The sequence below is a fragment of the Salvelinus fontinalis genome, chromosome 8 (genome assembly GCF_029448725.1).
Source record: "Salvelinus fontinalis isolate EN_2023a chromosome 8, ASM2944872v1, whole genome shotgun sequence".
Classification (NCBI taxonomy): Eukaryota; Metazoa; Chordata; class Actinopteri; order Salmoniformes; family Salmonidae; genus Salvelinus; species Salvelinus fontinalis.
Window position 1 is genome coordinate 25,382,514 of NC_074672.1, and position 15,019 is coordinate 25,397,532.

At 41.4% G+C, this 15,019-nt stretch overlaps 1 protein-coding gene across 2 annotated transcripts in view; it reads right to left on the bottom strand.

Moving 5' to 3' along the window:
- LOC129860958 (nucleolar protein 4-like) overlaps positions 1-15,019 on the bottom strand; it is a 185,934-nt gene that overhangs the window by 85,768 nt on the left and 85,147 nt on the right. For both annotated transcript variants that reach the window (XM_055931928.1, XM_055931927.1), the window contains exon 4: positions 10,700-10,809. In XM_055931928.1, the coding sequence (XP_055787903.1) occupies positions 10,700-10,809 (110 nt within the window). The remainder of the gene's footprint in view (positions 1-10,699; positions 10,810-15,019) is intronic.

Below are 15,019 nucleotides of genomic sequence, written 5' to 3' on the forward strand. Positions count from 1 at the left end.
GCTTTTAGTTTTTTAAATATTTAGGACTTATTTTGGACTTATTTCTTGCTACCCACTCTGAAACTGACAGCAGCGCTTTGTTAAGTGTTGCAGTAATTCCACTCACTGTAGAAGCTGACGTGTATAGTGTTGAGTCAACCGCATGCATAGACACACTGGCTTTACTCAGAGCAAGCGGCAGGTCATTAGCAAAGATTGAAAAAAGTAAGAGGCCTAGACAGCTGCCCCGGGGAATTCCTGATTCTACCTGGATCATGTTGGAGAGGCTTCCATTAAAGAACACCCTCTGTGTTCTGTTAGACAGCTAACTCTTTGTCCACAATATAGCAGGGGGTGCAAAGCCATAACACATACGTTTTTCCAGCAGCAGACTATGATCGATAATATCAAAAGCCGCACTGAAGTTTAACAAAACAGCTCCTTCAATCTTTTTATCATCAATTTCTCTCAGCCAATCATCAGTAATTGTGTAAGTGCCGTGCATGTTGAATGTCTGGCTAAAAGTCTGTTGTTAATTTGTTTACTGTAAAATATCATCGGGTCAAACACAATTTTTTCCAAAAGTTTACTAAGGGTTGGTAACAGGCTGATTGGTCAGCTATTTGAGAAACACCATGGGGGTTTTACTATTCTTGGGTAGCGGAATTACTTTAGCTTCCCTCCAGGCCTGAGGGCACACACTTTCTTGTAGGTTTCAATTGAAGATATGGCAAATAGGGGCAATATCGTCCGCGATTATACTCAGTCATTTTCCATCCAAGTTGTCAGACCCAGGTGGCTTGTCACTGTTGATAGACAGCAAGACTTTTTTCACCTCTTCCACACACTTTACGAATTTCAAAATTACAATGCTTGTCTTTCATAATTTGGTCAGTTATACTTGGACGTGTAATGTTGGCGTTTGTTGCTGGCATGCCTAACTTTGCTAATCTTGTCAATGAAAAAATAATAGGCAAGATCTTTACTATGCATTAACAAAAGATACAACAACAAAAAAAGACTTCCTGAATCATAGCAAACATAACCTGTAACCTTGTGCTGGGTCGGGCTGCCTCTAACAAGGTCAAAGCATTGGTGTTCCCACTGTGACTGACTTCAGATTGCCAGATCCTTCAGTTAGCCATGTCAAAATGAAATGAACTGGGGAAAGTCTTTGCCGTTAATATGGTGCTAAACATAACTGACACACAAGACAGCGACTTCTCAATAACCCACACTAAGAAATAAACAGGCCAAGAGATTTCCCACACAGAACTACTTTCACACAGAGCTACTTTCACACAGAGCTACTTTCACACAGAGCCACTGTAAGTGTTCAGGTTAAATCGATGATGCTGATAGGAACAGACAGCCGATGTAGTGAATTCAGATATGTTTCTCCGAGAGACAATAACGGTTATAGAAATGTAAACTTTGCCTTCGCAAATACATGGATGCACAACATCATTAAAGTGACATGGGCACTCTGATCTGCTTTCACAAGACAAGGTTTACTGGCTGTGATGGGTTGGGTTGCGGTGGGTGCTTTCAGGAACCTGATATCCTCTCAAACACAGTGGCATATACACACACTCTTCCACAATGGAAAGGGTGACTACTCCTCTATCTCTCAGTGAGTACTCTCTGCACTAGTTTAAGTGCCTTAGTTATCAGTCAACATTGTCAAGAGTAGGCTACATCAAGGTTAAAGTGGAAATCAATACAGTTACATATCGCAACTTGTTTTTTCATGGCTCCTTCCTCTCTCTGCAGCAGACACATGGTGAACAATATGGAACATCAAATCGCAATAAAATCACAGTATCGAATTGCAATACATATAGAATTATGATAATCGCAATAAATATCGTATCGGCACCTAAGTTTCGGGATAATTAGTATTGTGAGGTCCCTGGCAATTCCCAGCCCTAGTTACCGTGCCATGGTATGATTAGCCTAGTAACCTATTCTATAGAATAAACAGTGCAGTGCAGACCAAGGCAATGCACATTCAAATTGAATTAAGAGTGTAAACTGTAGGCTATATATGAAGCAGTTTCCTTGGTAATCTTAGTCCAAACCACACCTCCAGAGGGGTCAGAGAGGGAGAAGCAGCTTTAGTAATTTCACAAGAGGAATGGGGAAAGGTCACGCTTTCAATGACCTCTACAACCCCATCTGCTTTATATTTATCCACCTGTCAATGCCAGTCCAGTTCCCAATCATTTCAATGTGAGGACTGTCTGTTTTTTCTTTTTTGTCATTTGATCTGAAAATGTTGGAGTCGACTGACAGGAGAGAGAAAACCGGTGGTAAACAATGGCAAACAAAACCAACATGGGTGATTTCCAACCACTAGGCTATTTGAACAATTGTCCCTGTATAAATTACTACTGGAAAAACAACAATCATTCAAAAGGCAGATGACTTATGAAACCCAGAGCTATCTACAGCTGTGATAAAAAGCCATTATGAGGACCCCGATTTCTAACAAATACCCAGAGAGATTACTGTAGTGTCCAACACTCCTATTCCTGTTTAATCCAGTCAGGAACAAATCTACCACAAATATGATGACTAGCCTTTCCCCTCTGAAACCAATCCTACGAAAAGAGGCAGGATTATATCACTCAGGGTCAAACTGGACTGTGCTTGTTTCTGGTTAGGCTATACATCCAAGGGTGTAACCTATATCTAAACCGAACTGAGTGAGGTGTATGTTAGTGATTGGTAATGGTAAGTAAAGGGGAAGCAGAGCCTTGCACCAGCAGGACTGTGGGAAGGGTGTGTGGAGAGAGTGGTTCCGCTAGCTGAGCCTTACACACATCCCACTGCAGGCACGGCAGGCAGCACAAGTCGAGCGCAGAGAGAGCAGCTGTGGGGAGCCAGGGGTTCGATCCTCTGTCACCTCCCATCTCCCTCTCAAGAACTGCACACACTGCACTGCCTGCCCTGAAAGGAAACCAACTAGGATAAATCAGGATACTACAGTGGGGCCTATGGTGTGGTACCAAAACATAGCGCTTCCACCATCTTCCAGTCAGCCATGCGTACATAAACATTACAGAAGTCTACATTTATCATCATTATCTTCCCAAAAGCAGGGTCGAACATTATGTCAAATTAGCACGTCCTATTTTCATAGAGGTTCTCTCGGGAAGCACGAAACAATAGGCTATGCTGTGACAACAATACTGAGACAGATTAAACTTTTTTGAGGAGAGGCAACAGAGGAGTGGGGAGAGAGGGAAACACCCACTGTCACAGTTCTGGAGCTTTGCTCAAGGGAAGGATTACTACACAGGCAGCCTCCCCTCCAACTGGCTAACTGACTCACAGGGGTCAAGAAAACAGATTTTTCTTTGGCAAAGGCTTTATCCTTGTGAGGCTCTGACAGAAGGCAGGGGATGATAAAGACAGTTCAAAGCTATTAAGCCTTTTTCCACTGGAAACCAGCTGTAGTCCCTTTAGGATTCAGCCAGCTAGGTTGTCTTTCCTCAAAAAAAAATTCTGCCAACTTCATCCACAAAAAAAACATGTGACAGAAGAAAATACCCTGTTGCCATGGTTCTGATTGGGAAAGCAGTGCACTGCGACTGCAGTGCTAAGTTACAACTGCAGTCACATTTAGTTGTGCAGGTAGTGACCTCGCTAGCAAAGCTAAGTCATATTATTGACAGCACAGTAGCAACCATGGCCTTAGTTTGTGACTTACTGGCTTATAAACATTTTGGTGTTCAAATTGGGAAGCAAAAACTTTAGACGCATGTCTCCCTTGGGCTACTATGGTGTCATAAGTGGAATGACAGGGCGTGGCTTCAAAGATATTAAATTCATATTAATTGGCATAATGTTCCTTTACACAAGTTGAACAACACCAGCAACTTCACAAGCTCAAGTTGAAGTTGTGGGTTTCCTAGCTAACATTAAGTGCATCACAAATTCTGCCGGCCATGCTGTTTTATCAGTGTCACAGAGATCCTATTTAGACGGCCAGTTCTGGAACTAGCTATTTACTGTAGCTATCCAACCAGCTAATTTGCCAGAGATGTTACAGACAAAATGGCCTGAGATTCAAACGTTAAAGGGGCAATGCTTAGCCTAAACAATAAAGCATTTCTCCGCCACTGTTTCAGAAAAAAGCTGATAGATGGGGCTGGAGAAATGCAACCACTCAAATTCATAGACAAAACTATTGATGCATCGACTGACCATCCATGATATCAAAATTATAGTTTTAACCATGTTGAGGCTATACAGCGTTTGTTTACATTTACTTTGCTTACAAACAGTATAACCTTAGTAAAAATGAAACAAGCTTATATTTTGACTTCTGATAGGACACGACAGCTTAACTAAGCTAATGAGGTATTTATATCATTCATTTCAAAGTAAAAAATATTGATGTAGAAACTATTAGACCGCCCATTTAACGTTAGCTAGCTAACTACGTTAGCTGCACAAATATACACTACATGACCAAAAGTATGTGCTTGTGTAATATCTTATTCCAAAAACCCGGGCATTAATATGGATTTGGTCCCCTATTTACTGCTATAGTAGCCTCCACTGTTCTGGGAAGGCTTTCCAATAGATGTTGGAACATTTCTGCGGGGACTTGCTTCCATTCAGCCCCAAGAGCATTAGTGACGTCGGGGGCACTGATGTTGGGCAATTAGGCCTGGCTCGCAGTCGGCGTTCCAATTCATCCCAATGGTGTTCGATGGGGTTGAGGTCAGGGCTCTGTGCAGCCCAGTCAAGTTCTTCCACACTGATCTCGACAAACCATTTCTGTAGGGACCTCACTTTGTGCACGCTGAAACAGGAAAGGAAATTCCCCGAACTTTTGCCACAAAGTTGGAAGCACAGAATCGTCTAGTATGTCATTGCATGCTGTAGCGTAAGATTTCCCTTCAATGGAACTAAGGGGACTAACCATGAAAAACAGCTCCAGACCATTATTCCTCCTACACCAAATTTTACAGTTGGCACTATATATTTGGGCAGGTAGCGTTCTCCTGGAATTCACCAAACCCAGATTCGTCCGTTGGGACTGCCAGATGGTGAAGCGTGATTAATCACTCCAGAAAACGCGTTTCCACTGCTCCAGAGTCCAATGGCGGCAAGCTTTAGCCAACGCTTGGCATTGCACATGGTGATCTTAGGCTTGTTTGCGGCTGATTGACCACGGAAACCCATTTCATGAAGCCCCCGACTAACAGTTCTTGATGCTGACGTTGTTTCCAGAGGCAGTTTGGAACTCGGTACTGAATGTCGCAGCCAAGGACAGACAATTTTTACTTAATACGCACTTCAGTACTCGGCAGTCCAGTTCGCGGCTGAGCTGTTGTTGCACCTAGACTTTCCACTTCACAATAACAGCACTTACAGTTGACCGGTGCAGCTCTAGCAGGGCAGATATTTTTGTAACTGAGCTGTTGGAAAGGTGGCATCCTATGAAGGTGCCACGTTAAAAGTCACTGAGCTCTTCAGTAAGGACATTCTACTGACAATGTTTGTCTGTGGAGATTGCATGGCGGTGTGCTTGATTTTATATACCTGTCAGCAACGGGTGTGGCTGAAATAGCCGAATCCACTAATTTGAAGGGGTGTCCACATACATTAGTTACTTACACTATATATACAAAAGTATCTTGCTAGATGTATCTAACTAGCTAGTTAGCAAATGTTACCTGTCAAACGTTGGCAAGCTAACGCTCCCTTCCTTGACTTACCTTAAATACCGTGGCTCGGCCACAGTACTTTGAAGCAATAATATCGACAGAGCTTGCAAAGTTAGCTACTCCAGATATAAATAGAAATTGCTAATGGTACTAGCTAGCTAGAATGTTTAGCCTTTGTTAAAGTGAGTCTTTTTCTAACGGCTAGCGGCACAACTGAGGGAATCGTCCAGGGCAAGGGTTACCATAGTAACATTAAATATCTAAATTGCAGCCAAAATGGAACTTCTGCTGCTACAATCACAATGTAACATCGGACCACTGCATTGTGTAAAAGCACTGCACTAAATTCTAATAGCTCAAATGTATCCTGCCGAGGCTTGTACGTTTCTCGGAAGGTAACTAGGAGCAAATTGCTACAGTACGCAACCTACAGTAATGATCACGTTACACAGGCATTGGGTTATAGTACCAATGAGGAGGGGCTGTGAGCACACCGCACGCACCTCGATGGTGGGGGATTGTTCCCACTGTGCTTGGTAATTCTGCATCCCACAAGAGAACAATGTGACATATGGAATGGCATGCGATGATACACAGTATACACTGAACTATGCACTTCAACGGTATGCGGTTGCTGCATACCCTACATCAAAAGAAAAGGATGACTGACCACTGTAGGACAATTTATACAATTAACTCAAGCAATCATCGGATATTGTTTAATTGATTGCCTACTAGGGATGGATAATAACACATTTATATGCGATGTTGGATGTCAGCTGGAGTACCTTCTTGAAATATATGTTTGATATTAATACTATATTTTAGAATGGTATTATAATAGCCTACTATAACATTTTAAGTTGTGAGAGGATCGAATAGATTGTTAACTTCTACAGCACACGTTTTGCTATAATAATTGAATTGATACAAATTATAGCCTATGCATTATATCAAAATTCTATAAGGCATAGGGTATTATCGAAAATCAATAATATAAACCATTTTATCAGTCATTCATTGGTTAGAAATTATTATATATTTGGGTATAAATAAGCTGGAAAATGGGGAGGTGTAATTGCCACAACATTATTTCCCAAAGCTGCTGAAAATAGCTTAGCCCACAGTTGAGAACAGCAAAATATCAACACAACCGTATCATCTAAAATAAATGCTTACCTTCACTTCTGATGGTGAATTTTCAAGCGTGAATGTCAAACCACTCTCCAATTTCTCCCCCTTTCCGGTCTCTTTATTTACGTTTAATTCTAAAGACAATGTCCTGGTATGGGAGCGAGTACAGGACCCTCCAAGACTTGCACTGTCAGCCAGCCCCAAAGATGGAGGCGGGGCAACGGCAGAGGTAACCGACGTCACACGCCTCGTGGAGAATAGGGACTGTAGGCAACAGTGCGTTAGAGTGGGTTCACTCAATACATTTCAAATGGTCTTTGGCGGCTTTATAAATACATATTTTACCACTGCCTTTCCCCTCTTCTCTTTGTTAATTCCCACACTGGAGTACAGTACAGTCATTGCTTTGTTTCTTTACAAATGCCCACACCTGACTTCACATTCAGTATTTTCACTTAAAACCTTTACTTCAGAAATATGTAATTGATTCATCAAAATAAAAACATGTGTAGGCAAATAAGAGAGTGATACACAAACAATCAATAGCCTACAGTAACTTACACACAAAGGAGGCATTTACAGAAAAGTATATGCCTTAAGGTTTGACCCATTTCTATGGTTTGATCACACAATAGTCTTCTTTTAGCAATTGAGTAAAAATGATATTTTTAAAAGATTCATAGCATAACCACGTGAGTCCCTTTAAAGGGAGTCAACAGATGATTTGTGTGCGGATAAGGTGTATGTACTGTACGCACTTTAAGACAGATTTATGGGGAACTTTTGCCACCTACAGGCGAAACCTGGAAACTGTATGTATCAATAACACAATTTCAAAACATACGAACCCGTAACACACATCTCATAGCGTGTTCAATATTGATGTGAGTGTAGACCCTTGAAATTGTTCATGCCACTATATATATTAGAGCAGGTCAGCACCATGCACTCTATTCCAGTCCTTATAGTTACATTGACCAACACAATACATTGACTTTAAGCTACATTCTCCCCAGTATAAAACACATATTGTCTTTTTCAATACGCAAATACAACCTGTTATAAATAGACTGCTTTTTATTCATCATCATTATCGTGAGGTGGGGGGGAGGGGTTTATTCCTCATTTTATAAACTAGACTTCACTTTAACTGGTATCTTATCTGGTGTCTTCCTATAGCCCCATAGTAATTATAGCCTACCTACCCCCACCTCTCCATCCCCCCTGCCACCCTCCACCCCAAAAACGAAATTAGTTTTCTCAGGAGAAGACAGAATAAATGGGAAAACAGCCCATAAATGATAATGAACCATCCCTCTTTAATTCTCTTCCCATCGCCCCCCTCCCCTTCCCCTCCCCTGGCGGTGCGGGCAGAGACAGAGCCACCGCCCAGCGTCTGCAGCCTGCAGGAAGGATGCTTGGTAATTTCCTCCATTATTGAATTGGTCTGGACACGCATGTCTTGATGGTCTCGCCCCCCCCCCCCCCCCCCCCCCCCCTCACTGCCACATCCTTCTCTCCCTCTTTTCTCTCTCTTTCGCTCTTTTCTCTCTCTTTCGCTCTAACCCTGCACCACCCCATGGTCTGTAAAGACCCTATAAAAAACACACACAAAAGCCCATGACCTCTTTCACAGAGTGGTCATTCAATGACTGCCCTCTTACACCCTGGTGCCCGCCCCTCACCCCCACCCACCAATCCAAGCCAGCACTGCCTGTGCGTCCTTTTTTGATAGCTGAGTCATTGTTCCTCATTTCCTGCCTCTGGTGAGTACTGCTGCTCTGCTGAAAATCTAAAAGCCAGAATTAGACATGAAACTGAATCTCAAGCACTTAGATGCCCAACACCCTGCATTTCAATCCATCAGGGGATGGTTAGTTTTGTTGAGTCAGGAGATGGGGATCCTGCAGAGCACCTTGCTCAAGCGTACGCATGCCCATTCTTATGTGAAAAACTTGACCGTTTTAAATCACGTCTTTAGACATGTCTCAATTTAATGATACATATAGTCTTACATCAATTATAACATGAAAATCATAGTAAAATTGTGAACTGTTAGTAATTAGAGTGATTATTAACAATGTTGTTGGACCAAAGATGTGAGTACACTTACTTGCAAGGGAGACCTGACCAAGAAGGCAGCAGCAAACAATACAACATTTTTAAACATATCAGCACCACATTATGATCCGGCTTACAGGAAACATTTACACTACATTTACTTCTGTTCGTGTGCATGGCGAACGGCAGTGTCTAGCCGACAGGACATATTGGCATTCCTCTGCAAATTGGTACTCCAATACTTTTCTCACCTCAGTTAATTAGACTGCCGAGTCTTTGTTAATTGGAATGAGCTGAACCCCATTCCCTCCTTGATTATCATACCAGGCATGCAAGCACACACTCGCCCATCCACACACATCCACACACACTTTCATTCGCCCACACAGATGCAGGCACACACAATCTCGCGAGCACGCTTACACACTCTCACAAGCACACACTTTCCTGTGTGCGCCTGATTGGCAGTCCTGAATGATTCCATACTCTTTTACAGATAGCTAACCTGGCATGGGGGATGGAAGGTGGGCTGTCGAGGGAGAGGGATAGTGTGTGTGTGGTACACAAAGAGCCTGATAGAAATGACAGTAAAGACGGCCACTTCCATCTAATCTTCACCTATTCTGGACAACAGAATGTACAGCAGGGATCATCAACTAGATTCAGTCGCAGGCTGATTTTTTCTTGAGTGGATGGTCAGCGGGCCGGAACATAATTATAAAGAATTTGTAGACTGCAAATTGACCAGAAGAAGCCCAAACAGAAATAATATTTGACGAAAACATAATTATTTTAAACATTGCTTACATTTGTATACGATCACAAAAATCTCGCATGGGAATACTTTGGAACAGATTTCCACAATTAAAATCACTTGGAGCTGATTTGCTGTCTTTTATGTCCAACAATCGTTTTATTTTATTATATTATATACAGTACCAGTCAAACATTTGGACAAACCTACTCATTCAAGGCCTTTTCTTATTTTTTACTATTTTCTACATTGTAGAATGATAGTGAAGACATCAAAACTATGAAAGAACACATATTAAATCATGTAGTAACCAAAAAAGTGTTATATATAAATATATATTATATTTGAGATTCTTCAAAGTAGCCATCCTTCACCTTGATGAAAGCTTTGCACACTCTTGGCATTCATGAGAGCCAGTTTCAACCCTTGAGTAGGTGTGTCCAAACTTTTAATTGGTACTGTATGTATGTATGTATGTATGTATGTATGTATGTATGTATGTATGTATGTATGTATGTATGTATGTATGTATGTATATATATATATATATATATATATATATATATTACACATATATTACACACACACTACTGGTCAAAAGTTTTAGAACACCTACTCATTCAAGGGTTTTTCTTTATTGTGGAATCATGTAGTAACCAAAAAAGTGTTAAACAAATCAAAATATATTTTATATTTGAGCAAGAATGCCAAGGGTGTGCAAAGCTGTCATCAAGGCAAAGGGTGGCTATTTGAAGAATCTCAAATATAAAATATATTATAATTTGTTTAACATTTTTTTGGTTATTACATGATTTCACATGTGTTATTTCATAGTTATGATGTATTCACTATTATTCTATAATGTAGAAAATAGTACAAATAAAGAAAAACCCTTGAATGACTAGGTGTTCTAAAACATTTGACCGGTAGTGTGTGTGTGTGTGTGTGTGTGTGTGTGTGTGTGTGTATGTATATATATATATATATATATATATAATCTTTCTCAGAAAACTTGGGGGGCCAATTACAATCTCCTGGGTGACGCCAGTTAGGGAACTCTGATGTACAAGCTACACCTTGGCCTTACCTGCTCATTGGTACTCATGCACTGGAGTTTCATCTGCTTCAGATAGGTGGTGGTCAGCGGCATGTTGTAGTCGATGAGATCCGGCACCAGTGATGTCGGTCTGTCATTTTCTGTGAAGATTATACACACAAAGTATTATGACTCTCATTCTCCCATAACCTCCTTCTTGAACCCAAACACATACAGGGTCATGTTCATTAGGCACCAAAATGTAAGAAAACAAACTGAAAGACTACCTGAACTTTAGAAATTCATTTTTTTTCTTCTGTTGAGTGCCCTGATGAATCTGTACATGCACTAGTCAATGGACTACGCCTGGGTGGCAGTGCTCTAAGTGGACACTAGAGGGCCATTTAATGTGGGAGTAGAGAAAATGGTGCTGTCTAGTTTGCTTAATTTAAGGAATTTGAAATTATTTATACTTGCACTTTTCAAAGCATATTTTAGAAATTACATTTACTTTTGATACTTATGTATATTTAAAAACAAATACTTTTAGGCTTCTACTCAAGTAGAATTTTATTTGGTGACTTTAACCTTTTTTTTGTCATTTTCTATTAAGGTATCTTTACTTAAGTGTGACAATTGGGTACTTTTTCCACCACTGGCAGGAAGCCGCATTTGCTTCCATCATTAAGAGTGGTGATGGAAGGAATGGGTGGTCTCATCATTGAACAATAATTTGCCTGCCGGTTTTGATATCCGTTCATCATGATCCAGTACACCATTTTGCACAACGGGCTGCTTAATTCTAATATATCAATAAACTTTCTTTCTTCAAACATGCATACAACAAAAACATTTTAATTACCCACAATCCTCTAAAAACAGAGGCAAGAGGCAAAATTGTTGCAATAAGTTAAAATTATTAAGTAGAGAGAAATATTATTACAATTTAGTATATTAAATCACATACATCATTTAAATGAACAAATCATTGAAACAACTTACATTTATTTTTATTAAGTATATGGTATTTTTTTTTGGTCAATTTCAATTCACCCCAGAATAATTTTACAGTGTGCATGTGTACATGTGTGAGAGAGATAGAAGAGGGTGGATCGCTCATAAAGAAAGCAGCAAAGCCACCAAATTGCTATTCCTGGCAGCTGCCACAAGCACGCAGAAACAAACAAGCAGCTTTTGACCAGAATCAGCTCTTACTCTATGTATAGATTACCTTAATTAAGTCTTGTAATAAATAATGTGGAAATTGAGCAAGTTGAGGAGACTAAACTGCTTTGTGTAACCCTGGATTGTAAACTGTCATGGTCAAACATATTGATGCAACAGTAGCTAACATGGGGAGAAGTCTGTCCATAATAAAGCGCTGCTCTGCTCTTTTGACATTGCTATCCACAAAACAAGTCCTACAGGGCCCTAGTTTTGTCACAACTGGACTACTGCTCAGTCATATGGTCAAGTGCCACAAAGAGGGACATATGCAAATGAGTTGGCCCAGAACAGAGCAGCATGGCTGGCAGCACGGCAAGCTAACATCAATGACATGCATGTCAATCTCTCCTGCCTCAAAGTAGAGGAGATTGACTGCATCACTTCTTGTCTTTGTTAGTGGTATTGACATGTTCAAACAACTAGTACACAGACACCCATGTAAACCCCATAAGACATGCCACAAGGGGTCTCTTCACAGTCCCCAAGTCCAGAACAGAGTCCGGGAAATTCACAGTACTACACAGAGCCATGACTACATGGAACTCTATTCCACATCAAATAACTCATGTAAGCAGTAAAATCAGATTTCAAAAACAAATCAAACTACACCTTATGGAACAACGTGGACTGTGAAGAGACACACACAGGCACACACGCACACACACACACACACACACTAGCACACGCACGCTAGCACACGCATGCTACATTGTAATGTTGTATGATGATATTATACCTTTTGTATTGTTGATATGTAGTGGTGTAACAGCACAATATGATGTACTGTTTCATCTTTTGTTTTATATGTAATGTAATTTGGACCCCAGGAAGAGTAGCCGCTGCCTTGGCAACAGCTAATGGGGATCCATAATAAATACAAATCCACTACTATCCTGCCCTGTGTTAAACCATAATGAAAAAGAGACCAGATTTTTTTAATGAATAGTAATGGGCCTGCAGTATGATTTCTCTGCCATTGGCCATGATGGACATTTACAGTATATGTAATGGGTGCATTAAACCACTAAGTGGACATCCTACATTAAGATGCTTGTGCATTTGAACTTACTTATACCAGCAGTTCATTTTTAAAGACTTCTCTACCATAATATATAATATAGCATATAACAAAATAACTGCAAATTCTCTATAACTGAACTGGTATACATCCTCTCTTGAATTGCATTGTTGTTATACTTCAAGTGCAAGCAATAGTCTGTCTTCCTCATCAAATTAAATTAAATTTGAAATAACATTTTATTGGTCACACACATATTTAGCAGATGTTATTGCAGGTGTAGTGAAATGCTTGTGTTCCTAGCTCCAACAGTGCAGTAGTATGTAACAATTAACAAAAATCTAAAAGTAAAAAAAAATGGATTTAAGAAATATATAAATATTAGAGCGAGTAATGTCGGAGTGGCATTGAATAAAACACAGTAGAATAGAATACAGTATATACATATGAGATGAGTAAAGCAGTATGTAAACATTATTTAAACATTATTAAAGTGACTAGTGTTCCATTATTAAAGTTTCCAGTGATTCCAAGTCTATGTATATAGGACAGCAGCCTCTAAGGTGCAGGGCTACGTAACCGGGTGGAACCCGGCTAGTGATGGCTGTTTAACAGTTTGATGGCCTTGCAATAGAAGCTGTTTTCAGTCTCTCGGTCCCAGCTTTGATGCACCTGTACTGACCTCACCTTCTGGATGGCAGCGGGGTGAACATGCCGTGGCTCGGGTGGTTGATGTCCTTGATTATCTTTTTGGCCTTCCTGTGACATAGGGGTGCTGTAGGTGTCCTGGAGGGCACATAGTTTGACCCCGGTGATACGTTGGGCAGACCACACCACCCTCTGGAGAGCCCTGCGATTGTGGGCGGTGCAGTTGCCATACAAGGTGGTGAAACAGCCCGACAGAATGCTGTCAATTGTGCATCTGTAAGAGTTTGTGAGGGTTTTAGGGGCCAAGCCAAATTTCTTCAGCCTCCTGTCTTTGTGGGTGGACTATTTCAGATCTTCAGTGATGTGTACGCCGAGGAACTTGAAGCTTTCCACTGTGGTCCCGTCTATGTGGATAGGGGTGTGCTCCCTCTGTTGTTTCCTGAAGTCCACGAGCAGCTCCTTTGTTTTGTTGATGTTAAGTGAGAGGTTATTTTCCTGGCATCACTCTTCCAGGGCCCTCACCTCCTCCCTGTAGGCTGTCTCGTCATTGTTGGTAATCAGGCCTACTACTGTTGTGTCATCTGCAAACTTGATGATTGAGTCGGAGGCATGCGTGGCCATGCAGTCATGGGTGAACATGGAGTACAGGAGGGGTCTGAGTTCGCACCCTTGTGGGGCCCCTGTGTGGCCCCTGTGTTGAGGATCAGCAAAGGGGAGGTGTTGTTTTCTACTTTCACCACCTGGGGGCGGCCCGTGAAGTTCAGGACCCAGTTGCACAGGGCGGGGTTCAGACCCAGGGACCTGACCTTGGAGGGTACTATCACATGGCGTACAGGGTCCTCCTCTCCAAGGATCATATCAAACAACCTATCACCTACTGGGACAGTACACTCATGTGTACACAGTACATCCATCAGTAATCGATTGCGCTCCTGTCTATTTACTGCAGAGGTATAGATTATCTGGCTTGTATTTCCCCCCTTCAGGACTCCAGAACATTGTCCCTTAGTAGGTCAGCAGATAAATGAAATGACAGAGACTAGACTTGACAGCTGAGAAATGGAGTTTAAAATGAGAAGGGAGGAAAAATCAGCACAGGACCAGCGACCAAGGTGCTGATCTAGGATCAGGTCCCTCCTGTCCATGTAATCTTATTCATCATGATCTAAAAGGCAAAAAACTGATCATAGATCAACACTCCTTCTCTGAGGGCTTTATGAATATGGGCCCTATCCTACACCTCCTCGACACCTGTTCCTAGTGCATAACCAATACGTTATGATGAAGGTTGAAGAGACGAAAGATGAAAGATGTGACTCAAAAGACTGCCTGATGTCAATTTAAAAGAGCCCCAGCATACAGTAATGAATTGCATTCAATAATTCAACACTGAACTTTTGCGGGAGTGGCTTAGGCGGAGAGGAGGGGGGTGGTGGGTTGGAGGGGTTACGGGGATGGGGGGGGGGGGGGGGGGGGGT